Raw genomic sequence first — 27,553 nt, forward strand, 5'->3', positions numbered from 1 at the left:
ATTACCGACCGTGATAAGCCCAGATAAATAGTGAAGAAATGTCCTCGCATCGGCAAAGATGCGATGCGGTGCCTGAGGCGGTGGGATGTTTTATGAGAAGTGACCATTCACAGATGATTGTTTGAAAGGGATATCATTTCAAGGAGAGCATTGAAAAGCTATTTCGTCTTGCATATTCTCCAATTTCCTGAAACCCGTAGTTTGCAAAGTCATCTTTTCATCAGCAGTAAAATGTAACTTTTCATAGCCATTATGTGTACTTCAGCGTACTTTGTTGTCATGGTTCTTAGAATCACAAAATGCTTTTTTTTTGCAAGGCTTCTATATGTTCCCAAAGTTCTAAAAGTTCCCACTGTTCTATATTCTTTTGGAGCTCTAAAGGGTCAGGCAAAATGATCTGACACATTTGTAGGTTAAATAAAAGGCAAATAAAGCAAAGAAAAAAAGTTTTTATTTACAAAAAGTAGTACATATAATGTCATTCTGTTTCGTTATGTTTTAAAAATTAAATCAGTGCGAGGTTGGCTGGTTGATTTGTTTCAATGCAGATCCAGTAGTTCTGAAGTTGGTAACCCATAATAAGATGGTGTTTCGATCTGGTACAGGATTGAAGTCCAAACGGAACGGCTTGTTGTGTTGGAGTTTGTTTGTTTTGATAAACGTTTTCACAATGAAAGAGCGATGCTCACCAGTCCAATTCATAGCAGCAACTCATTCATTCATTCATTTTCTACCGCTTTTTCCTCACGAGGGTCGCGGGGGTGCTGGAGCCTATCCCAGCTGTCTTCGGGCGAGAGGCGGGGTACACCCTGGACTGGTGGCCAGCCAATCACAGGGCACATATAGACAAACAACCATTCACACTCACATTCATACCTATGGACAATTTGGAGTCGTCAATTAACCTAGCATGTTTTTGGAATGTGGGAGGAAACCGGAGTACCCGGAGAAAACCCACACATGCACGGGGAGAACATGCAAACTCCACACAGAGATGCCCGAGGGTGGAATTGAACCCTGGTCTCCTGGCTGTGAGGTCTGCGCGCTAACCACCAGCAGCAACTGAAATATGAAAAACAATGGCATTATAAAGAAACAAAGCAAAATGGCATTAAATGAAAAAAAAATGGCATTATATCTACTTTTTCAAAATAAAAACACTTTTTTGTATTACTTTATTTGCCTTTTATTTAACCTACAAATGTGTCATATCATTTTGCCTGACCCTGAATATATTTTCCCACTTTCTATATATTTCGAGCAACCCTTGTCCCTGAGGTTCCATTGCTTCCAATGGTCTATGGTTCCCATTGTCCTGTATGAGAATCGAAAACTTTTCAGCAGTGCTCTCTTGGTTTGCATAATCCTATCGATATCACCATAAAAATGCGATATCAGTTGATATTGGTATCAGATTTTTCCCCATCAATGCTGTCTACAACACATACGTGTTCATTTTGTCATGTTACACATAAACGGTACGCTCATACTGTACCTTGTAGTCTTCATTGATGGCCGACAGTCCCAATGCAATACAACATTGGCCTTTTGCTTTATGCCGTGTTGGACGGATGGGGCCTTAAGTCCGATGCTCGCTGTACTGTCCAATGTCCATAAACATGCGTTCATGTACATTGGGTCCTTACACAATTGACTCAAAACATGCCCCCACCATAGTTAGGAATCACTATTCTAAAGAAAGGTCGTTTGAACATTCTGTTGTGAGGATTTAAATCCTGAGCTGTCAACACCATTCATAAATCACAGTGTCTGTTATGATTCTTGTTTACCGTCGTGTCCCCCCCCCATTCCACCCTCACCCCCCAAGGACATCTCAAACGTCTACAGTACACTGTGCTCCGTTGGTGATTGGCTGTCTGCTGACGCCACCAGTGGAGCAGTCTGAGGTTAAAGGCGAGTGCAGGGGAAATGATGGCGCTGACCCTGCTCAAACTGCCCATCTGTTGAGGAAAACAAACCTTGCTGATTCATCGTTTTTGAAATCAGGAGCAAGGGAACTTTCAGCAGCGTCCAAAGATTTCCTAAAAGTTTAGAACGTGCTATGCGTCATTTTATCAGCCGACGTGAACATCAGAATGTACTTTGCGGTAATCAATAACTGGTCAGCGGAATTGCATCGATTTGGCTTTTCAAAGCGCTGCCGTGACAAAGATCCTCTATGTTTTATATTATTATTATTCCGTATGTGAAGCAAGGGTGGACCAGAATTAAATGTCAAGCATTCCATTAAAACACCAATGTATATTTTTTTAGAAGCGAATGTCATCTTTTCCGCTTGTAAATGATACAACTGTCTTAGTTTATTTATGAAAACCTCGAAGAACAGCAGCTGCAGATTGTCATTCATTCATTTTCTACCGCTTTTCCTCACGAGGGTCGCGGGGGTGCCGAAGCCTATCCCAGCTGTCTTCGGGCGAGAGGTCTCGGTACACCCTGTACTGGTCGCCAGCCAATCACAGGGCACATATAGACAAACAACCATTCACACTCACATTCATACCTATGGACAATTAACCTAGCATGTTTTTGGAATGTGGGAGAAAACCGGAGTACCCGGAGAAAACCCATGCATGCACGGGGAGAACATGCAAACTCCACACAGAGATGGCCGAGGGTGGAATTGAACCCTGGTCTCCTAGCTGTGAGGTTTGCGCGCTAACCACTCGGCCGCCGTGCCGCCCGCTGCATTTTTTGTAATTGTACGACTGTAAACATATGTGAGACTGACCGATCGCAGGACGCCGCGACCTTGCGGGATTGGTCCCTACGCCAATCTAGACACGGGATGAGATAGGGAGCCGGTACAACCATCTTGAGTAGACAATGACTGATTGTCCAGGGAATGCTGCCTAACATAATGCATTACCGCAACATAATTCACTTTAATGCAGGACAAGATCCCCTCGGACTTACAGTTGGACCCGAAGGTCGTTGTTTTGGAAGCAAGGCAAGCCATTCCAGGCATTCTTGTCAATATGTTATGAATAAAGCAAAATAGACGAAGGAAAAACAATTATCCTTGACCTTGGTTACCTGCAGAATGTAGTCTAAAAAAGTAGGGCTTTTTCAATTTAATGACCACCCCTTTAATAGAACCCTGACCTCAAAAGACAATTCAAGTGCCTCTCCTGGATAGTAATATTTTATCAGCAAAAATCCAATCACCCCTTGCAGGAAAAGCTGGGAGCCAACTGCCATGCATACCTTTTTTTCCTGCAGAGAATTCTATCACTGAATGTAGAGAGAGTATGATAGCGGTGAAGGCGGATGCTTCTGTACCTTAACGAGTCAGGCGTCAGTCCCGGGGCCCAAATGACAGCACCCTTATCCTTGCCACCCATCAAGCAGCTGTCAGTCTGCTGTGCCTCATGTTCTGATTGATGCTACAGCCCCTCCGGGCGTGTAGTGGATGGGCGCCATGTCGGTATATTTGTGGTTAATGACCTGCTGGAAGGTTTCCGCGATTGAATGTGTAGGTAAAGTTATAATCACACTTTGAGCAGGCAACAGTCCAACGAGGCTTGCAAACAAATTTGGGATTATTATGCTGTACAACAGATTAGCATTGTTGTACGGGCATCTCAAACATGTATTCCTGATGAAATATGCTAATATATTAAACGTTTGGCTGCACAGCGACCGAGTGGTTAGCATGCAGGCCTCACAACTAGGAGACCCGAGTTCAATTCCACCCTCGGCCATCTCTCTGTGGAGTTTGCATGTTCTCCCCGTGCATGCGTGAGTTTTCTCCGGGTACTCCACTTTCCTCCCACATTCCAAAAACATGCTAGGTTAATTGGCGACTCCAAATTGTCCATAGGTATGAATGTGAGTGTGAATGGTTGTTTGCCTTTATTGATTGGCTGGCGTCCAGTCCAGGGTGTACCCCGCCTCTCGCCTGAAGACAGCTGGGATAGGCTCCAGTACTCCCCCCAACCCTGGTGAGGGAGGATAAGCCGAAAATGAATGAATGAATCTTAAATATTTCTAGTGGTGCCCCTGAAGTCAACCTTTCACATTTATATTCTGAACAAGATGCTTTTTTGTTTTGATTTTTCCAGTTTTATTTTTGTTGTTTCTACCATGTGCCCTTCATGACCACAAACCACAAACATTTGACATCCCTGGCTGACATATTTCACAGAGAGAGCAAGCAGGGAGTGTGTCTGTGCTGTGTTTTGTAGCACTATCAGGCTACCACAGCAGTGCACATACCCCGGGCTTGTTGAGGTGCGCTCCAGCCGCAAGCCTCTTTTGGTCACTTGTTGACAAAAGAAACACACGCTGCGTGGGAATTCAGGGCAGAGTTACGATGCATACATTAGCGCATGAGTGGGACAGCACTTACGTTACAGAGAGCGGTCTTATTTCCTGCACTGTCATTCACTTCGTATGGACTCATTTCAAGAGCAAAATGTGCACAGTTTTTTAAGTTTGAGGTGCATATCCGAGTATAATACTTACACTGTACTGCCCTGATTTAACATGACAATGGAGGAGGAGCTACTGTATGTGTTACACTATGTACGTACCAGAGTGCCACTCTAGCTTATTGCTCCTCATGACTCAAACATGACATCATTTATCTAATCCAGTATGAATAATAATGTTCCTTCCTGGAGGCCAAACAGAGGGGAAATTTGCATTGTTCTTTATCTGAATTAGAATATTGCAATATTTATGCTGTTGCAGTTTTGGTGGCTGGTGCAAGGACGACAACACGGCAATGCAACAGACATTTTGCAAATGGCCAGTTTGCTGCTGTGATGGTGATGTGCCTCTTATTTGGGGGGGTTGGGGGGGGCTGTGTCTCTGTGGGATTCCAAGAGATGAGCGATGGTAGCAACTAGTGAGGCCATTCAAGTCAAGTCCAGCTCACCCTGGGCTGTGAAATGATTCCTTCAAAAGTCGATGGCTCGTGAGGAGGTATGAGGTGGATAGGGTCAAGGTTTAGTGGGCACACAGGAGATGAAGGTTCCTCGTCTTCATCTTGTGGGGATGGAGGGGAGAAGGATTTTATGGTCTGGCCTCTGTCAATCAAACACTTTTTTTGTTTTTTTTTGCACTGAGCCCTCGGTCTTGGAAGGGTCAGAGACCTTAGGATACTAAACTTCTTAGAAACCATTCTTTTAACCATTCTTGACCGTAATGATCAATATGTATGGTATATGTATTGTATATAACTGTGGGTAAAACTGTTGATTTTGTTGTTGTTGTTGTGGTTGTTTATATTGTTTATTTTTCTACATTGTGTATTTTGTACTGCTTAATTCGTCCCACTGAGGGATGAATTAAGGCCTATCTTACCTTACCTTACCTTACCTTATCTTATATTGGTAAGCAAGGTAAGGTAATGTATTGACCAAAACACTGACAAAGAATAAATAGGTTTATTCAGGGTGATCACAAAATATTGATAACCCACGCAAACTATGCACTTTTAAAATACTCCCATTCATTGTATCTGCAATTAATACAAATGTGTATGCATATATATACTATATGACCAAAAGTATTTGCTCACCTGCCGTGACTCACATACGTATGAACTTCAGTGCCATCCCACTCGGAACCAACAAGATTGAGGAGTGTGTTTATCGGAATTTTTTACCATTCTTTCAAAAGTACATTACACACTAATGTTGGTGGAGAAGGCCTGGCTCTAAGTCTCCATTCCAATTCATCCCAAAGGTGTCCAGGTCAGGAATCTTGGCAGGCCAGTCAAGTTCATGCACACCAGACTCTGTCATCCATGTCTTTATGGACCTTGCTTTGTGCACTGGTGCATAGTCATGTTGGAAGAGGAAGGGGCCCGCTCCAAACTGTTCCCACATTCTTGGAAGCATGGAATTGTCCGAAATGTTTTGGTATCCTGAAGCATTCGCACCAAATTTCACACTCGGCACAATGCAGTCCCAAATGTACCGTTCTCCTGGCAACCTCCAAACTCAGACTCGTCCATCAGATTGCCAGATGGAAAGGCGTGATTCATCACTCCAGAGAAGGCGTCTCCACTGCTCTATAGTCCAGTGGAGGCGTGCTTTACACCACTGCATCCGGCGCTTTGCATTGCCGTGGTGATGTATGGCTTGGATGCAGCTGCTCGGCCATGGAAATCCATTCCATGAAGCTCTCCGTGTACTGTCCTTGGGCTAATCTGAAGGCCACATGAAGTTTGGAGCTCTGTAGCAATTGACTGTGCTGGAAGTTGATGACTTCTTTGTACTATGCTTTGTACTATGCTCCTCAGCATCCGCTATACTTCTCTACAAGAGAGGAGAAATATGATCTCAGGGAAGAAGTACATTTCAAACACTTATATGCTAGGACTACGTTAAAAAGCCATAGCATTTCAGTATGTGGAATCAAACTATGGAATGGATTGAGTAAGGAAATCAAACAATGCACAACGATGAGCCAATTCAAGAAACAATACAAGCAGTTGATGTTTGCTAAATACAAGGATGAAGAGTCTTGAACCAGTCATGATGTGCTATATATATCACTATATTGACACTTACTATGGTACCCATTATGTCATTGTATGGTCATATCACCTCATACTTCGGTACGAGGTATATTATTAAAAAAAAAAAAACAACGTTAAACTGTATTATGGAAAGCAGGAAGTGAACAAATGTAACAGTTACTGATTGTAAAAGTACCAGATGGAGGGGTAGGATTTAATAAGCTTTGCTTCTTCCTACTCCTTTTGGACATGTGGAACTGGGAACTGATTATGGGATGCATGTTCAAATGAAATAAAACCAATACCATTACCTGATTCTGATCATTTGGATGGGTGAGCAAATTCTTTTGGTAATATACTGTATATAGTAAATCTGTGACGAGTAAAAGGTAGAACAAAACATAACATCATGGTGTCTCTCCAGGACTATTTTCGCCATCTACTGCCTGCGGTTATGTTTTTCTGTCTGCTAGGATGGAAACCTGAGCTGTGTTTCCTGATTGTGGGATTAAATGGACAAAGTGGGGATATCAGGCTGGAGATGACATCCAAGTTCTGCTCTTGCAACAACTTAAGATCCAATTACTTTATTCACTGCTTTTCAAATATAATATACATACATATATATAAATATATATGTGTGTATGTATGAACCAGTTGGGTCTTGTACAGGTGAAAAGGTCAATGTGTTAGTTTTAGGTCTACATGTGTATTTGGATGAAATGAGAATAATTGATGTCCGTACAATCCTAATAAGACACTTGACTTGACCTTAATCGCTCTTGCATGGACAAGGTCATTGTGTCTCCAACTAAGATGTTTTCAACAGGAAGTGTCCTCATTGATTTGGACTGACAGTGAGTTTATATTGATTCCACTTGTCATGCTTCTGACAGGCGTCTATTCGAGACTGACGAGTTTACTCTCTTTGCAGAGCCATCAGCTGATGGCAAGGGAGGGAGTGGGGATTGGACCATCAATTCCTGTGGACCCGCACCAGTAGGTGTCCTCATTATATTTTAATACATCACCTGGATACGCCGTGATGTCAAGATTCAATAAGGTGATCCTCACACGGCGTGAGAAAATACGAATTGCATGGCTATCGGTCGTGACGACGCGTGATGAATAATTCATGTGCGTTAATGACGGAGTGTACCATCTGCCAGAGCCAAAGGTAATTTAAGAAATCTATCTTAATGTGTTGTCACAGATGTACATGATACAGTAACGCTGCAAAGATGTCTGGATGTCTTGTTCTCAAAGAATAATCGATACAGATCCACTCTCTGGCCCCAACTCGGCGGGATGCTGCCCAAAATGAAATTTAAGCGATGAATAAAACATCCATAAAGCTGCTTTTTTTTAAATCACATTTTAATTGAGCGTCATTTGCCACGTGATGACATCAAGACCTCCCTCAAAGAGACAGAAAAATTAAAAAAAAAACAAAACAGGTGCTCGACCAAGGACGCTCCCTAGGAATATGAATGGCTGTAAATGTATGAAATATTCATGAATCCCGCTACATTCCGAGTCTATGTTGTATGTTGATGTTCTAATTGCCAATTAAACCCGCTGCTCCTGGGGCCTGATGGTGGCGAGGATAGCACGCTTGTGTGTCCCCCTTCGAGGAGCGGAAGAAGCCTTTTAAGTAGGACAAAATAACAGCAACTTCCGAAATGAATCCGTTCCTCAACAATAATTAAACATTTATTGCGGAGAGCGTCTTGAAGGGCACATGAAGGAGAAATGTAATGGAGAACATGTGTCCTCCTGGAGAATGAAGATGCTCTTCTTAGCCCTGGAAGCTATCTGATGAAAAAGTACACTTCCAGGCGTCTTAGCATTCTCATCACGCCGAACGGGCCTGGTTGGGCCGACCTCATACTTCCGCTACCAAAAAGGTCCTTGAGTCAATTACAAATGTCATCAATAATCCCAAATGAATCTTTGACGTTGTTTTGATGTAGGTACCACTGATGAGATTTTTCCCCCTCCTCCCCTCTGCTTTAAAGTTATTTCTGCACTGTTAGTTTTATAGATTACATTGCATATGCCGCATCAGGCCGATACTGTTCCAAATTGTTTGTTTTTCAAAATGACCCCCGTGATCCCTGGAGATAGACGCTGCCGACCAGACTCCGCCTCCTCCTTGTCTTCCTCCGTGGAGGGAATAATGAAGATATATAACAGTACATGAATGTCAATGCAGATTTCATCCCTTCTCAAGAGAAGCAGGGACAATATTAAGCTTTATGGTTTCCTGTATTCTATCCCTAATGGCACTAAAAAGGTAACTAAGAGTACACTGCTCGCTACTGACAGACATACTACAATTACGCTTACTTCCAGGTGCTCACGTTGGCTTTGGTCTTGGATATCGGGACATCAACCAATTCAGATATGTAGCAGCTCGTCCCTTGTTATGTCACCGCATGCATTTCACAAATAAAGTAAGACGAAGTTAGCACACAGGCCTCACAGCTAGGAGACCCGAGTTCGATTCCACCCTCGGCCATCTCTGTGTGGAGTTTGCATGTTCTCCCCGTGCATGCGTGGATTTTCTCCGGGTACTCCGGTTTCCTCCCGCATTCCAAAAACATGCGACTCCAAAATGTCCGTAAAAATCTGATTGGCTGGCCACCAGTCCAGGGCGTACCCCGCCTCTCAAAGACAGCTGGGATAGGCTCCAGCACCCTCCACGACCCTCTTGAGGACAAGTGGTCGTAAATGAATTAAGTTATAGACAAAGACACAAGTAATTTAAAAAGTCATGACCAGTAGTCAACTATAACTGTCAAATGATTAGTGATTTTAATCAGATTAATCATATTTAATCACTTTTTTCAGACCAGGCTTCAATTCCACCCTTGGCCTCTGTGTGGAGTTTGCATGTTCTCCCCGTGCATGCGTGGGTTTTCTCCGGGTACTCCGGTTTCCTCCCACATTCCAAAAACATTCCAAATTGTCCATAGGTATGAATGTGAGTGTGAATGGTTGTTTGTCTATATGTGCTCTGTGATTGGCTGGCGACCGGTCCAGGTTGTACAGCTGGGATAGGCTCCAGCACCATCTACGACCCTCTTGAGGACAAGCGAATCAAATTAATCAAATTAATCACTTTTTCCACTGTGTGTGTGAAATAGTTTTTGCTGTATTTTATGAAGAAAATTAATTCAAAATTTGGCTCAAGCTAAAAGATAGCATGCATGTCTGAAAATGGATCTGCCTCGCGCTTGTCTCTTTAATAATAACAATAGTAACAGAATCCCACTTTATCAGTTGGGATATCAGTATAAAAATGTCATATCGGTCAAACGCTATTTAAAAAAATGAAAAAAACACGGTATACAAAACACAACTGTTCATTCCACCATGTTCACATATCTGTGTCGGCTGATATCGGTATCAAATTTCTTATAGCAGTATCGGTCTGTGTTCGTGTGGCTCCGGAAGCGCTATTGTGTACGTTAAACTTTGTACAAAGTTTGGCATTCCCGGCTTTCACTCGCCGTCGTCCAGTATTCACGTATACAACAGCGGTTTCAGGGAAGTAGTCGACTATTTTGAGTGTGGGTAAGCCATACATTCAGTCCTAGATAACATTTAGCAACATAAGCTACTCGCTACTGTCAACTTAACAACAAAAGCATCTTGTAAGGGTGCGTTTGTGTCTTTTGTGGGAATGTAGTTCAAGCAGGAAGTGGCGGGGTATTCGAGGACCTTTTCAGGAGCGGGATAGGAGATCATAGCAATATGAGCTACAGTGCTAATATTAAGTTAGATTTAAACCGCATCCATTCTTTATACGTTAATGAATCATACCTAATGTTTGACATGTTTATGTAACCTTTACTCTTCTGACCCCTGCACAATTTCCGAAGTGTACTTTTCCGAATCCGTCCATCTTGACTTCCATCATTTTTTGCTGTCGTGTGTGTGTGTGACCTCTTCACTTCAGGTTTCCTGCCTGGTGTAGCTGACGCACAGCTCGCCCCGAAGGCTTAATTTGATTATGATTGGATGTATGATGGATGTCAAGACTGCGGCGGCGCAAGTGCACAGAGCCCCCCCCCGGGGGCTGCAGCGATCCAGCCTGTGATGGCTGCTCGGTGGCCACCTTTTCACTTGGGGTGGCTTAATTAACTTTATAGTAATGACTGTGAAACTATTGCAGCGCAGTGCATTCATCAGGACTTCAGTCTCGTAAAATTGGGAGCTTACTGTGCTCACAGAGGCGTTTAATAAACTGATATATGACCTAGCTTTTGCATTTAATGCTACTCAGGGATCTTTAAGTCGCACATTTGACGGCGGCGGTGGCAGCTTTTAGATATGCGGCAAAGGTGCTGCAGGCCTTTACAGGACGACTGCAGATGATCCCCCGGGGCCGAATCCCTTTACTTGTAACTCAGACCGTCCAGCAAATGTCACCTAAATTAAAGTCTGTGTGCAGCCATCAGCCGCACAGACGGAGCTGCCATTTATGGTCACGGTAAATGTTCGTCTTCCTTGTTTGCCCTCTCGTGTGCTCCTCACGCTCCAAATTTTTACCAGATTGATTTTGAAGTATCCATAAAGAGCCAATTCCAATAAGCCAAGCGTCCCATTTTTTTTTAGCACATTCTTGATGGTTTTTAAATCAAAATGCAAATACCCCCTGCCCACACCCCCAGTGAGTATTCCAGTCCGTGTCAAAACACATTTTGGAGGCCAGTTGTTGAGATTCAGGTACAGCAGACGGAGAATCGAATCGATCCGTAATCCTCCCTAAATCCTGGAAGACGCCAACAGCGGAACTCCACGTGCCCTCTCCACTTATCGCTTGTGAAGCAGAGTGGAAAGACTCAAACATAGGGCTTCATCGTGCAACGTCTGTGTCTTCTCCAAAGGGGGACACGCTTGCTTTGTGAAGCGATGCCATGTTTGTTGGTGCCATTTGCACTGCACTGAACGTCTCAGTGGTTTGGGTTGTAAATCTGCTTTTTGTGGAGCTCTGTGTGGAGTTTGCATGTTCTCCCCGTGCATGCGTGGGTTTTCTCCGGGCACTCCGGTTTCCTCCCACATTCCAAAAACATGCTAGGTTAATTGGCGACTCCAAGTTGTCCATAGGTATGAATGTGAGTGTGAATGGTTGTTTGTCTATATGTGCCCTGTGATTGGCTGGCCACCAGTCCAGGGTGTACCCCGCCTCTCGCCCGAAGACAACTGGGATAGGCTCCAGCACCCCCTCGCAACCCTCGTGAGGAAAAAGCGGTAGAAAATGAATGAATGAATGTAGTCCCAATGACGTCCATTGTTAGCTAGCTCATATTAACTAGTTTTCTGGCATAATAATGCACAGAAAAGGGAAAGAAATATGCGTTAATGTTTCATATAAGAATTGTGATTTTAAAGAAAGTGCAGTTCCCATTTTTAAAAGCAACTGAATTGCTTGGAACCGGAATCATCCAAATTCATGCCCAACACTATTCCACCCCCCCCCCATACTGTGAATTTTTCTTTTCTCTTATTTTCTGGGAAATACCTGCTCTTTTCAGATAGAAATGTTGACAGGTCTTACAGTCACAGTGAGGAGCAACTGGGGTCAACTATTTGGTGTTTACTGTGAGGTAATTATTGTGTAACTACCTTTTTACCCCCTACCCTCACCAAATAGAAACTCTAGTGCCTGATTGGAATGTTAACTAAATCTTAAATTCGGCTTGGTGTTAAATTAGCCTATCAATATTTTGACTTAGCATCCAGACTGGTGGAGTGCAGAAAACGATGCTATTTAAACAAGGAGTGAGTGAGTGACTGAGTGAGTGAGAGACTGCGTGTGCAAAGAGAGAGAGAGAGGCAGTGGATGAGTGGCACTCAGTCAGTGCGGCGTGTTTGTTTCAGAAAAGAAGGGGGTCACCCGGGAATCCCTCGAAACTGTCTTTTTAAGAAAGAAAACCCGCCTCAAGATGCGTCTTCCTCTTTTAGTGGCTCGGATCAACTCGCCGCTTTAGAACCTTTTTCATCATTTTTTTAAAGAGGATGCACAAAAGTAATGAGGATAATGTCGAGATTATTTGACTAATTGTGTATTATTTTCGTTTATTATTGCCACTTAAATGGACCATATAACCGTAACATAGTTGCTCCTTTTTGCTGCATTTCGGAGTTAATGGACATCCTTTTTGGGAATGCATGCCAACGCGTGAATGCTGCTATGAATTTCAACAACAGAATGTGATATTTTTCTGCGTTCTCTTCTGTCATATTCCTGCAGACATTTCCCACAAGGCGATCTGGTGTCTGCATTGTTGCTCCATGCTGCAAAGTGCGAGCTGATTCTTTACCTCCCGTCCCCCAAAAATATGCACAACGGGCGCTGAAGTTGCACAAGAAGAGGATAATTATTGTATTTTTTGGGGGGAGTTTAATTTGCTTGGTAGATAGCCAGGAGGGAAAAGTGTGCGGAGGTGCAGCCAGACTATATGAGGATCGGCACACGGTTTTTGGTGCCCCCACGCAGAGATGCCAGTGCGCGCCGTGACCACCAGGTTCATGTACAAGGGACTGTGCACCATCCCCGATGTCCTGACTTACCGGACCCCTGTCAACCTACCTGAAGACGAGGTGGAGGGTGAGTCTGCCTACCTGTTGGGGCTTTCTTTTATTCACTTTTACACTAGGCCGAATGTACATGGAATTATCATAGTCGTGTATGATCAGAACCTTGGATAGCTCCAGGCTGCATACATACACAGCATCAATTTTGGTATGTTTTGCCACAAAAACACCAACTTTTAAAATGAACTAAAAGTAACTTCCTACGCTAAAGAGACAACCTGATGTCATCGAATACAAGAGTTGAATGCGAAATATAAAATATTAATGAGTTGAGTATTTTATGGGAACCTTATTAAGTACACCAGTATGATCTAATCCAGGGATCTCAAAGTCAATTTACTTGGGGGCCACTGGAGCTAGGGTCTGGGTGAGGCTGGGCCGCATCAGGTTTTCCAAAAAAAAAAACAATTTTCAGTGTTTTGATCTCAGTCATGGATGATGAGAGAAAAAGCAAAACAAAAAAAAAGCAAAACAGGCTCGTTCGCTTGCGTATGGGCGGGCGGAGCAAAATCACGTCAATTGTGTCCGGTGTGCACGCAGCTTTAAGCTGTTATTTCTGGGTTCATGAAACCATACGGCATCCATATCAAACTATTAAGGCAGGGGCCTTAAACTAGCATCCTGCGGGCCACATTTGGCCCACAGGCCGCGAGTTTGAGACCACTAATCTAATCCATCCATCCATTTTCTATGCCGCTTGCCCTTACTAGGATCGCAGGGGTATGCTGGAGCCTATCCCAGGTGACTTTGGGCGAAAGGCAGTTTAAACCCTGGGCTGGTCGCCAACCAATCGCAGGGCACTTATAGATAATGATTAATTTACACCTGTGGACAATATAGAGTCCCCAACCAACCTAATGAAAAAAAAAACCTGTAAGCACGGGCAGGACATGCAAACGCCGCAAATGGAGAGTCGAACCCAGATCTTCCCGATGACCTGACTCTCTGGTAGTAGACAACCACATTGTATCACAATAGGCACCTTCCAGTAGAAGCGCACTGCATCATACGTTGATATGCAACTGCGATCACAGTATTAGTAAATTAATGCCTATAAAAGTAATATACCATTGATTCTACTCATTGGCTGACGCAGGTGTACACAAGTATTTTATATTGAGTCACATATGATTAGTAATGCTGCTCATTATTTGCATTTTTATTACTTTTGGCTGACTTTTTTTAATTGCTATGGCTCATGTTGAGCAGGTCTCACGTGTGTAATGTATAGCACAGATGCAGCAGCCATGAATGATACAGAACCATGGAGGTGGTGGCGAGTGACATTTAGCAGGGCTGAATAGCTGCTTCTTAATGTTAATGCACCGTCACCAAAGATGAAGTGCAGCATGAGTCTAAGGTCCAAGTTGTTTGGGCAAGGGGCTAAGGTATAGAAAAAAGCCCTGAAAGCAGGCTGAATGAGAGCTCCATAGTCGGAACCTGTTGTGCATTTTAATGGACAATAACCATATGTATTTGTCGAATATATCTAGTGGATGGAAGCCATTAACAAGATGGACGACTGATACATTTCCAGATTTCAATTACATCCGCTTTTCCCCGCCGCACTTTTTGTGTTGCTTGATGCATCGTGGTCCGTCATTAATTAACAAAAAAGGAATCAATATACAACAATGCTGCCACTGGTAAGATTTGTATGAGCTTCCGACATCCCTCTTGCTTATAAAGTGTAAGCTGTAAAAAACCCAAAGGTGGTGTTTGGGAAAGTAATGCAGACGGAGCCGGCAGGCTGATTTGCTATTTGTTATGGAGTCTTTTAATATGAAGCTATATCCATTTCTTCTTATGTTGGTATGTTGCATGGTGGTCTGCCTTTGCTTGGAGCCCCTCATTTGACATTGACATCCACCGTCTGCAGTGGCAACACACATTTGCAGCAAAAGGTTGATGACGAACAGTAAAACCAGACATGCATTGTATGTCAATGGAGGGACTTTTGTATTGTTCAATAACGTTGAGTAGAACCAATAATGTCTGAGGTCAGAAGTCAAGAATGTGCTTATGATTGTGCTTGTAGCTTGAAGTGGCGCAGAACTGTACTGCATCATTCTGAGTGAGGGGTTTCCACTGCAAATTGCAACCATAATAATAATAGTTATATCATCCTGTTTTTAAATGACCGTTATTACCTTTTGTAAAGGTTGAACCTCAGGGTGTTCTTGGTGGATCTATTCTCTCTAAAAGTTCCTCTTTTTAAGTACTTCCTATGGACAATTTGGAGTCGCCAATTAACCTAGCATGTTTTTTGGAATGTGGGAAACCGGAGTACCCGGAGAAACCCCACGCATACACGGGGAGAACATGCAAACTCCACACAGAGATGGCAGAGGGTGGAATTGAACCCTGGTCTGCGCGCTAACCACTAGATCACCGTGCCGCCCTTTCCTAATCATATTTAGGATTTTATACACACACACACACATCCAGAAAGCCATAAATTGTGTATAAGTAGTTTCATGAGAAGCCTATTATTAACATCTGCACAAAAATGCTAATACAAAATACTACACACTTTCCAGCATGCAATCTTTGTTCAGGCAGTGATAAAATTGGGAGGAAATTGTACTAATGTAATTAAGTAAGTGTTTTAAGTTTATTGCCATAGCCATTATTGGACTGACATTTGCATTTTAAGATCACAGATGCACAGACTAGAGGATCTTTGGTACATTCTTTGGTGGTTCATTTTCTATGCCGCTTATCCTCACTAGGGTCACGGGCATGCTGGAGCTAATCCCAGCTGTCTTCAGGCGAGAGGCGGAGTACAACCTGGACTGGTGGCCAGCCAATCACAGGGCACATATAGACAAACAACCATTCACACTCACATTCATACCTATGGACAATTTGGAGTCGGCAATTAACCTAGCATGTTTTTGGAATGTGGGAGGAAACCGGAGTACCTGGAAAAAAACATGTATCCATGCACAAAACTCCACATAGAGATGCCCAAGGGGGGGAATCAAACCCAGGTCTCCATTCAGATTGCCCATAAACAATTCGATCCCAGGACTGGAATGCCACACGGTAAGAACTAAGCAAGTATGCAGACAAAAAGCATTTGCTTATAGTAGTGGAGAGTGAAGTAGTAGCTAAGCCAAAATAACACAAGCAATGGGCTGCATGGCGTACGAGTGGTTAGCACGCAGGCCTCACAGCTTGAGTTCAATTCCACCCTCGGCTATCTCTGTGTGGAGTTTGCATGTTCTCCCCGTGCATGCGTGGGGTTTCTCCGGGTACTCCGGTTTCCTCCCACATTCCAAAAACATGCTAGGTTAATTGGCCACTCCAAATTGCCCATAGGTATGAATGTGAGTGTGAATGGTTGTTTGTCTATATGTGCCCTGTGATTGGCTGGCCGCCTTTTGCCTGAAGACGGCTGGGATAGGCTCCAGCACCCCCTGTGACGCTCATGAGTATAAGCAGTAGAAAATGAATGAATGAATGAATGAACACGAGCAATGGTGCTGAAGATGGGTATACACTCTGGTGACGCCCACGGTTATGACCCAGTGGCTAAATGTTTTGGCTTTCTGGAAGGAGTTACATGATTTCTCATGGGAAAATGGCCCTTCTAGAACAAATAAATGAACCAATGTTCCACTTCATCAATGTATTTGGACAAAACAAAAGACGCCAGAATGACAGGTATTCAGCCTCAATGGCAACTGTAGCGTTTTGGGGGTAATCATCATCAAGCAGTATAGTGAATGGATCACTCCAGGGGGAATGTCATTGGAACAGATGATGGCCAATACACAAAACACACCTCTCCTTTGTGTCACGTACACTTGTCATAAACTCTGATGCGTGCTGAAATAAAAGCCCGTCCCTCCTCTTTCATCAGCGACAATGCAGATATTTTATGCTTTGGAATGTGATCATAAATCACGCAATAAATGTTGCATTGCCGTTTCTTTTCAGTACAGGTTAAAAAAAAAAGAATCCAATTAATGCTGCAACTCATCGTGCTAATGACTAAACTGGATATCTCTTATAATTATTACCTGCTATAAATTCCTACACATGCAACATGACCGACTCTCCTTTTAATGGCGCTGTAAAGACTACTGTTGTCCCATGCAAACAAATAGTACAGCTCAGCGACTCACAGATGGACTGCTTTGCTGTGTTGCCAGTGTTACTGATGCCAATTGGACATCATAAAATGTCCCTTTTAAAGGCATCCCAGCACATTCTGCTAGTTACACTCTTGAACTCTGTGGTGCTTCCCGCTGTATTTATACAGGAAAATCCCCACCCAAGCATAGCCAAATTTTGACTATACTATAATGGTAGCATCACAATATACCATAGCAATCCCTTGTAAATAGTGTGTCAATATGCCCACTATGGGTCGGTGCTGCAGTGGTATCCTCCGTCCCTTTCCCAACCTGCCTGTTGTTATTGTCTCTCCATTTGAATTTGATATTATCTGCCTCCATGAATCACCACCTTATCGTGGTGGAGGGGTTTGAGTGCCCGAGTGGTCCGAGGAGCTATGTTGTCTGGGGCTATATGCCCCTGGTAGGGTCTCCCAAGGCAAACAGGTCCGAGGTGACGGGACAGACCAAGAGTGATTCAGAAGACCCATATGATTGAAAACAAGAGGAGGAACCGTACCTCGCCCGGATGTGGGATACCGGGGCCTCACCCTGGAGCCAGGCTCGGGGGAGGGGCTCGCAGGCGAGCGCCTGGTGGTCGGGCCTTCACCCGTGGAAGCCGGCCGGGCCCAGCCCAAAGAAGCCACATGGGATCTCCCCCTCGTAGACCCACCACCTACGGGGGCAAGTATAAGGGCCTGGTGCATTGTGTGTTGGGTGGCGGTCAATGGCGGGTGCATGGGCGACCTGGTCTTCGGAGGCCAAATCTGGTTCTTGGGACATGGCCCGGACGCCTCCCTGGTGAGGTGTTCCGGGCATGCCCAGCCGGGAAAAGGCCCCGGGGCAGACCTAGGACACGCTGGAGGGACTATGTCTCACAGCTGGCCTGGGAAAGCCTTGATGTCCTCCCGGTGGAGCTGGAGGAGGTGGCCGGGGACCGGGAAGTCTGGGCTTCCCTACTGAGACTGCTGCCCCCGCGACCCGGACCCGGATAAGCGGAGGAAAATGGATGGATGGATTATCTGCTTCCCGCTTTATAAAAGCTCAACCTACCATCTTTTCCTGCGCAACATCATGAAGGCTACACAAGAAGTGGGGGGGGGGGGGGGGGGGGGGGGACGGTCACAGCAGGTTGTTTGCTTTAGAGTAACCTTGTTTTGTTCCTTGCTAATGCGGCTGCAGCATGGTGGTTTCACACTTATTGCACAAATGAAATCCTATATGATCAATTTTAATCCCATTTATTGTCATCCTCATCCCATTTCAAGATTCTAGTAAAAAAAATATGATTCCACTTCTGCACATCCTCCAAAACAACTCTTGTGGGACTATCATAAAATATCATAACAGTGCAAACATGCTACGGATGTCTTTTATAGCCGTGCAATTTCCAGCGCTTGTAATTACTTTTTATTCCCTCTTCACTTGTTGCTGGGCAGAATTTGTGCAAATTTCTATTTGAACGATTTCCGCATGCAAAAACAGTACTTTTATGTGGCTTGTTTCACCCCTATCTGCTTGAGGCTGTAACGACTGCAAAAGGATGTGACATCATGTGCAATATTTCACTTTCTCATGCATTCCAAATCATTATCAAAGTTTAAAAAAATACATTTTATATGTAATAAATAATAATAATACATTTTATTTGTATAGCGCTTTTCAGAGTACTCATACGCTTTACAGTTAAGAAAAAAGAAATAAAAAATAAAGTTGAGTAAAAACAGAGCATTAAAATACAATATCCATACATTCATTCAGAGCTAAAAACAAGGCGAAAAGCAGGGCGGGGCTTTTAATGTGTAATTATCGCATGCTTTTAATTACCGCCTACTTGTCTTTGTGGTAGCTAAATTCAAAATGAATTAATTTTACTCTGTATTAGATGTGAAATTGGAAGAAAAAAAACAGTGAGTATGGTAGTGCATTGTATGGTCCAGATGTGAATAGGTCATCTCATTAAAAAGGTCAAAATTATAATGTTAGCATGGCATGTGGTTTGTTTTATGACATCATACATTTTTAACAGTTACAGCTGTTTGATGTCGCTTCAAAAGTCACGTTTTGGCTGAAACGAGTAGTCTGTGACATTCACCACGTTATGTGGCATCAGAAATATGACATTAACTTTCTATACCCACGCATGCCACTGATCACAAAGGTCAACGGGGGTCTATTTTATGTCACATGGAAGGTCAGAACACTTTCAAGCCCTTGTTGACAACTCAGCATTTGGCTTCTCTTTTTTGGCGCTGATATTTAAAATGGGGCGGTACGGCGGTTGAGTGGTTAGCGCGCAGACCTCACAGCTAGGAGACCAGGGTTCAATTCCACCCTCGGCCATCTCTGTGTGGAGTTTGCATGTTCTCCCCGTGCATGCGTGGGTTTTCTCCGGGTACTCCGGTTTCCTCCCACATTCCAAAAACATACTAGGTTAATTGGCCACTCCAAATTGTCCATAGGTATGAATGTGAGTGTGAATGGTTGTTTGTCTATATGTGCCCTGTGATTGACTGGCGGCCATTCCAGGGTGTACCCTGCCTCTCGGAGAGATCCACGCATCCCTAAATGTTCTTAATCTTCCTTAAATTGCACTGTGATTGGCTGGCGGCCAGTACAGGGTGTGCCCCGCCTCTCGCCCGAAGACAGCTGGGATAGGCTCCAGCACCCCCCGCGACCCTCGTGAGGAAAAAGCGGTAGAAAATGAATGAATGATATTTAAAATGAAAGCACCCCTGCAAAAGAAGAACATCTCAAGTCTCTCATGGAGGTTAATGGGACGCATAATTGAAAACAAACACACATAATCGACATCATCAGTCTGTTGGGCTCAGATGTAGAACTGACTATAAATATTTGAGTTGTGATTGGGAAAAATTGGTCCGTTGCTTCTAAACACCCAGAAGATGGCTTATAATACAATATCACTTTACATATTTTCATTTTGTGAGCAAAGCCTCCAGCGCTAACTCCATGGATTTAATTTAATCTCAGTGCTTTTTAGGAACTTTAGCGTTCACACAGTCGCGAGTATTATCAACCAATTTGAATTGAATTGATGGAACAACGTGCTCATCATTTATTAGAGTAGGCGATGCATTGCAGCAAAAAAATGTCATGAGTCTAAAATCAGGGTTTGTTCTCTCTTTTGTCATTATTCTATGACTGACTGTGATCCGGTGACGCAACATTTCCGCTTAGCGCGATGACTTCCCAACATCTTTTCTTATATACGTATATATATATATATATATATATATGAGTCACCCCTTCTGTATCGCTCCTTGTCAAAGATGGCTTGTTGAAGTCTTCCAATCATCAAAATGAAGTGTGCAACATCGAGGCACCTTGCTGTCATATTGTTGCTGCTGCTGCAGGGAGAATGATGAGTTCAGTGAATCCCATCCAGCATAAGGCTTTTCATGGCCTGGTGCTGGCATTAAACAACCAAGCTGTCAGGCCCTCATCAGTGTGCATCAGCATTGATTTTCTCGCCGTATGTTAATCTGACAGTACCTACTGTTTGTATTCGATTCCAATCGCCATATATAGTTACAGTAATCCCTCCTTGATGGCGGTTCATTGATTGGAAAGTTCGGTTGTAGTAATGTTGCTCACAATAAGGGTTACCGTTTCCGGTTCTATGACACAAACTGCAGCATGTCAGAAATGCACCTGCTTTATCCGGGCGGGGTACACCCTGGACTGGTCGCCAGCCAATCAGACAGCTGGGATAGGCTCCAGCACCCCCCGCGACCCCCGTGAGGAAAAAGCGGTAGAAAATGAATGAATGAATATTAATTCCATGCCCTATGATCAGCTGGCGACCAGTCCAGATTGTACCCCGCCTCTCGCCAGAAGAAGGCTGGGATAGGCCCCAGCACCCCCGCGACCCTCGTGAGGAAAAAGCGGTAGAAAATTAATGAATGAATATTAATTCCATGCCCTGTGATTGGCTGGCGATCAGTCCAGAGTGTACCCCGCCTCTCGCCTGAAGACAGCTGGGATAGGCTCCAGCACACCCGCAACCCTCGTGAGGAAAAAGCGGTAGAAAATGAATGAATTAATATTCATTCCATGCCCTGTGATTGGCTGGCGACCAGTTCAGGGTGTACCCCGCCTCTCGCCCGAAGACAGCTGGGATAGGCTCCAGCACCCCCGCAACCCTCGTGAGGAAAAAACGGTAGAAAATGAATGAATGAATATTAATTCCATGCCCTGTGATTGGCTGGCGACTAGTCTAGGGTGTACCCCGCCTCTCGCCCGAAGACAGCTGGGATAGGCTCCAGCACCCCCGCAACCCTCGTGAGGAAAAAACGGTAGAAAATGAATGAATGAATATTAATTCCATGCCCTGTGATTGGCTGGCGACTAGTCTAGGGTGTACCCCGCCTCTCGCCCGAAGACAGCTGGGATAGGCTCCAACACCCCCGCGACCCTTGTGACAAAAAAGTGGTAGAAAATGAATGAATGAATATTAATTCCATGCCCTGTGATTGGCTGGCGACCAGTCCAGGGTGTACCCCGCCTCTCGCCTGAAGACAGCTGGGATAGTCTCCAGCACCCCCGCGACCATCATGAGGATAAGCGGTAGAAAATGAATGAATATTAATTCCATAATTAATGACTGCTTTACATGTACTTTGCTATTTTTGCTAAACCAAGTGACTTACTTTTTCTTGCACAGTTTCTGTAAAGGTTGTTGTTGGTGTCTAAATGTACACCATGTTTGCAGACCACCCTAATATGTTTGCCTGTCCAATCATGTCCTTGCCTGCCCTTGTCTTGTTCTACCCACCTGCTCTTTTTATAAGGTCTCTTTGTTTACTTCCTAGGCTCAGCTGGACTATTGTTAACCCGATTTTGACTTCATAAGAAATTTAGTCTTGTGCGGATGGGGTCTGTGTCTCCATCGCAGTTCACAGTCATTTGAGTTGTTTCTGTCTATTGTGTGTTAGCCAATCATCCCAATCCGCCCAGTCTGCCCTTGTGTCCTCCCCAGCTGTGTCTTGTAATTAGTCTGAGTGTATTTGACGTCTCTGTCCAGTCCTCCTGTCTTATCCTTGTTTTTGGTCATGTCGTTCCTGCTGTCCTTCTGGATAATTACGTCGTCTTTTGTTCTTCTTTGTCCTCAACTTGTTGGCCCCCATCACCTTGACAATGTAACATCAATAAGTCATCACGATAAATAGCATAGTGGGAGTGGTTATAGTTACCGACAGCAGGGGTATCCAAAGTGTGGCCTGGGGGCCATTTTTGGCTCTATTTGCTTACATTGAAGGAGACCAAAGACGAGTTTGAGTCGCACAGGAAATGGTCAGCTTGCTATCTAACTCACTGTGCGAACAAAATTAGTCAAGTCGAACGCTTACACACATTACTATACCTGCATCTACAACCTGCAAGACATGCTGGGTAATCTCTAATATCTTTTCATTAAATGTAAGATTTAGAACCACTAGCTTAGCATACAGTATATTGACTTACTTTGGTTTGGTTTTAGCATCTTCAAAGCAGGGCGACACGGCGGTCAAGTGGTTAGCGCGCAGACCTCACAGGGTTCAATTCCACCCTCGGATATCTCTGCGTGGAGTTTGCATGTTCTCCCCGTGCATGCGTGGGTTTTTTCCGGGTACTCCGGTTTCCTCCCACATTCCAAAAACATGCTAGGTTAATTGGCCACTCCAAATTGAATGAAGGTATGAATGTGAGTGTGAATGGTTGTTTGTCTATATGTGCCCTGTGATTGGCTGGCCACCAGTCCAGGGTGCCCAAAGAGAGCCGGGATAGGCTCCAGCACCCCCCGCCACCCTCGTGAGGAAAAGTGGTAGAAAATGAATGAATGTATCTTCAAAGCAAAAAAAATGTATGAAAGTACCCCCACCTTCTGTAAATGAATGTGTGAGTAAAAGTAGCATTATTATCCTTTACAGAGGGGTGAAAGTGTTTGTTTCTTTTTCCTTAAATATTCACACTCCTCTCGGAAAAAGGAACAATGAGCAATCCGGCACCCACTGTGCGGGTTCAGTGAATTCATTATTTGTTACTGGCAGCGGGTCATGACATTGACTCAAGGGTGGCGCCAAAAGAAGATAACACTCCAGCCCTGCCACCAGGTCTAATGTAGACAAATGTGTAGTGTGTGTGATTTGTGAGGCTCTTTTTTCCACGCAGCATCATTGGGTGCGTCCACGGGAAGTACAGTCAGCTGGCCTTGCGTACAAGACACCAACTCGCATGTATGATGGCTGTGTTGCTGCTGTTTAACTTGCTGTCTATCTTAATGGAGGAGCTTTTCAATCATAAGGATCACATACAGCAGTCGTTTTTGACTGCAAGATTGAAAAAAATGTCTTCTTACTTCAGATTGTGCAGGGGCGTCAAACGGCAGGTGGAGATGTTGTCATGACTGGGGTCTTCAACAAAACAGTGCTACAGTTCATGATATTAATTATGTTTAAAAATCTCTTTTTGGGGCTGCATGGCGGTCTAGTGGTTAGCGCATAGACCTCACAGCTAGGAGACCAGGGTTCAATTCCACCCTCGGCCATCTCTGTGTGGAGTTTGCATGTTCTTCCCGTGCATTGTTGGTTTTCTCCGGGTACTCCGGTTTCCTCCCACATTCCAAAAACATGCTAGGTTAATTGGCCACTCCAAATTGTCCATAGGTATGAATGTTAGTGTGAATGGTTGTTTGTCTATATGTGCCCTGTGATTGGCTGGCCACCACTCCGGGGTGTACCCTGCCTCTCGCCTGAAGACAGCTGGGATAGGCTCCAGCACCCCCCGCAACCCTCGTGAGGAAAAGCGGTAGAAAATGAATCAATGAATATCTTTTTGGAAGCAATCTTCCAACAAAAGTGGCTTACTAGCAATTTGATAGCCACTAACATGCAAAATATTAGCGTTTTTTTTTTCTTTTAAACATTGCAGATGTGCAACTGCTCTGTTTAGCACCTCCAAGAGAATATTGGGATGCAGGTTGTGGAGGAGATCAGCCAAAAGAGAGCGCTTGCCAAAAGATGCACTTAATGAAAGGCACAGCGAGTGTAGCGCCTCGCCTTCTGTCACAAGCAATTGTGCTTAAAAGTCAGTCTGGCAGCTTTTGGACTCTGATCACTGATGTCTACTGCATTCTGAACAGGAAGGCCTGTTTGTTTTCCCACATGACTCGGATGAAACACAAGCTTTGAACAGCCAAAGGGGTCCATGTCAATCAAACTGTGGAGAAAGAATCCGAATATAACAATTATTTATCTTTTACAAGGTTACAGGTCATTATTGACTGTTGTTTAAAAAACTAATATAAATATTTTCAAACATTTAAGTGAATTCTTAAGTATTTATATAGCCTCTTCTTTTTACCTCTATTCTTCCATTAGAGATCCGTGAGGCGTTCAAAGTGTTCGACCGGGATGGGAATGGCTTCATCTCCAAGCAGGAGTTGGGCATGGCCATGCGTTCCTTGGGCTACATGCCCAACGAGGTGGAGCTGGAGGTCATCATCCAAAGACTGGACATGGACGGTGAGCCTCACGTGTGTTTCATTTCATTTTGATCCCAAGTCTGTGACGCGACCGCTTTGTTTGTGTATGTGTGTGTGTGTGTCGTCTCAGGTGACGGTCAGGTGGGGTTTGACGAGTTTGTCACATTGCTCGGTCCCAAACTGTCAGCAGCCGGGATGCCGGATAAGTTCCACGGGGCAGACTTTGACTCTGTGTTTTGGAAGGTTGGTTGGGCCGCTAACACGCTATTGATCCTCATAATGACATATAACACATCAACTACTTCCACAATGCAACCACTCATGGGGACAACATCACAAAAAATCTAGTACACCTGCTTAGATCCTTCAAGAAATGACCCAAGTCCCTGAAATCCCTGCTCTTGCAATTTGGCGTCATGATGATGACTTCCATGTGTTTGCGTCCTATTTATTATTGTGTTAAACAATGCCAAAGTTTCACATAATGAGGTTTGCGCATTTGGACGTGAGCCTTGAAAGAAGTTTGGAATGGCTCAAAATGCTGGGTTTCAAAAGGCGTGGTAAAACTGCCCCTTTTGTGATGTCACAGAGGGGCAGACTTCCTTATATGGTTCATAGTTAGGAAGCACCAACTGTGTTTTATTTTGTGTCAGTAATCAAACAAAATGAGCTCGGCAGCTGTCAGGAAGTTCTCGAGAGCACTTGCGAGTGTGACCAATCACAGCATAGTAGGCATGCCTGTATGGCAGGAAGTTGTCAGGAAGCACAGATCAATGGAAATACAGCTGGAATAGGTGCAGATTCTGCAAAAATCTAAAAAGTTTCCTGTGTAGGTTATTGTGTGTAGCTGCTCTATCGGAGAACTAATAAGAACGCTATTTCTGCTGTTTCCATAGATTTCCTCCTTCCCCAGCCCAAAACGGTCTGTTTAATTTACTCTACCGCCGGCGCTTCTCTAGGTACGCCCACTCCGCTGTGATTGGTCACACTCGCGAGCGCTCCAGAGGACTTCCTGACAGCTGCCAAGCTCTTTTTGTTTGATTACTTACACAAAATAAACACTGATAAGTCGTTACTTTAAAGTTTGCTCTTCTGACTCTTCAACATGAAGAGTAACGGTCGAACAGTTTGGTGGATCGTCCAGCTTCGCTGTTCACAAAGCAGTCCGGTGTAGTTAACAGGTGAAGTCTAGGAATCAGAAACTCCAACCACTTCTTCCTGATGTTCGAACAAACATTTAGGCATTAATCCAGTGAAGCAGGCGGGAGGGCTGGCCCAATGCGTGTCCCCGGGCTGCGTTGACGTCAGTAGAACTCCGTAAAAGCCAACGTGCGGAGCCATCCAAAACTTCTTTCAGGGCTCACTTCCAAATAATTGTCTGATGCTTTGGCATGGTTTAACACCAGAATACAACTTTTTAACGACATTTATAGGTCAGAATAGTGGGTCCCCTTTACTTGACTTTTAAGAGGTTTTCAAGAAAAAGGGTATAAAAGATTAGCCTTTTTAGAAAATAAATGTAAAAATGGCCCCCACAGACTATTTGTATTTTTATTTAGTATGCGGGCCCCCTGTATGACACCTTTTTCCATATAGATAGCACTATTTGAAACAATTTTGAACTGCCACTTAAGCCATATAACCAAGTCAGTAAATCTTCCAGAGCAGCCATGTTTGTTTTCCTCAATTCCTCCCTGGTTTCATCCCTCAGTGCGACATGCAGAAACTGACAGTAGATGAGCTGAAGAGGCTTCTCTACGACACCTTCCGGGACCACCTCACCATGAAGGACATCGAGAACATCATCATGACTGAGGAGAGCCACCTGAACAGCCCCGAGTCCCACGTGAACATTGACAGTAGGTTCTGTCCCCCGACCCCTTCAAAGTCTCTTTAGGGCCAACGTTGACCATGTTTGTGTGCATCTTTCCACAGCCAGCCCAACACAACAGGAGAAACACACATGCGTGCGTAAAAGTTTGATCTGTGCCTTCGCCATTGCGTTCATCATCAGCGTCATGCTCATTGCCGCCAATCAAATGCTAAGACGAGGGATGAAGTGAATGTTCATATGACTTAGCGATAAACCAAATATTGTTTGTTTTTCAACATTTCACCAGCTTCTACAGAATCCGTATGTCAGCAGGAGTCACATGACCGAGCAGCGAGACGCTTCAAGGGCTGATCACAATTCGAAAACCGTCGCGATTCACTGCAATACGAATCTTTTCATGTTGTATGACATAACCGCATTTCTTGGATCTAAGACAGCTAAACTTTTGATTTATTGTCTAAAATATACATTTTTAATAATAATGACGACACAAGGAAATATAATGAAATCTATAGTGAAATATCACACAATGTTTACCTTTTTTTTCCCCCACAAAATGTTGCCTCCCCCTGCAAGTTTAATAATGGTTTATCCTTATGTGAGACAAAACCCATCTTTACCTTTTCAGTGCATTCTCAACAGAGAAAAGCGGGTAGCACGAGCTAGCAATGCACATTTTCTCCAATAAAAGCTCTGATAAAACATTCCACTGTTCTCAAATATCTTAATTTTTATTTTTCTGCACAAAATAAGATGAAAAATAAATAAACAAATCAATAATAAAGAAAATCAATCAATCAGTAATAAATAAATATAATAATAATAATAAAACGGCAAATAATAAAAACTTAAGAAACCACATATAGTTGGTGGGTAGACAAATTATTTTTTTTCAGATTAAAATTAACAAAGCATTATTAGAGCCCTGTAGACATGACAAAACGTGACTATAGTCACATTTATACTCTTTTTATTTACAACATATTTCGCAACTGCAGGGTCTTGAGACACAT

At 43.8% G+C, this 27,553-nt stretch overlaps 1 protein-coding gene across 3 annotated transcripts in view; it reads left to right on the forward strand.

Moving 5' to 3' along the window:
• cabp7b (calcium binding protein 7b) overlaps positions 1-27,251 on the forward strand; it is a 48,671-nt gene extending 21,420 nt beyond the window's left edge. For 2 of the 3 annotated variants that reach the window (XM_058064578.1, XM_058064579.1), the window contains 5 exons: positions 12,753-13,109; positions 24,603-24,746; positions 24,837-24,949; positions 26,418-26,565; positions 26,642-27,251. In XM_058064578.1, coding sequence (XP_057920561.1) covers positions 13,001-13,109; positions 24,603-24,746; positions 24,837-24,949; positions 26,418-26,565; positions 26,642-26,769 — 642 coding nt within the window. In that variant the 5' untranslated portion in view covers positions 12,753-13,000 and the 3' untranslated portion in view covers positions 26,770-27,251. Of the gene's footprint in view, positions 1-12,358; positions 12,528-12,752; positions 13,110-24,602; positions 24,747-24,836; positions 24,950-26,417; positions 26,566-26,641 lie in introns of those variants that run through there. The other variant, XM_058064581.1, reaches the window with a different exon arrangement.
• The last annotated feature ends 302 nt before the right edge of the window (positions 27,252-27,553 follow it).

Source organism: Doryrhamphus excisus, chromosome 2, assembly GCF_030265055.1.
Source record: "Doryrhamphus excisus isolate RoL2022-K1 chromosome 2, RoL_Dexc_1.0, whole genome shotgun sequence".
Taxonomy (NCBI): Eukaryota; Metazoa; Chordata; class Actinopteri; order Syngnathiformes; family Syngnathidae; genus Doryrhamphus; species Doryrhamphus excisus.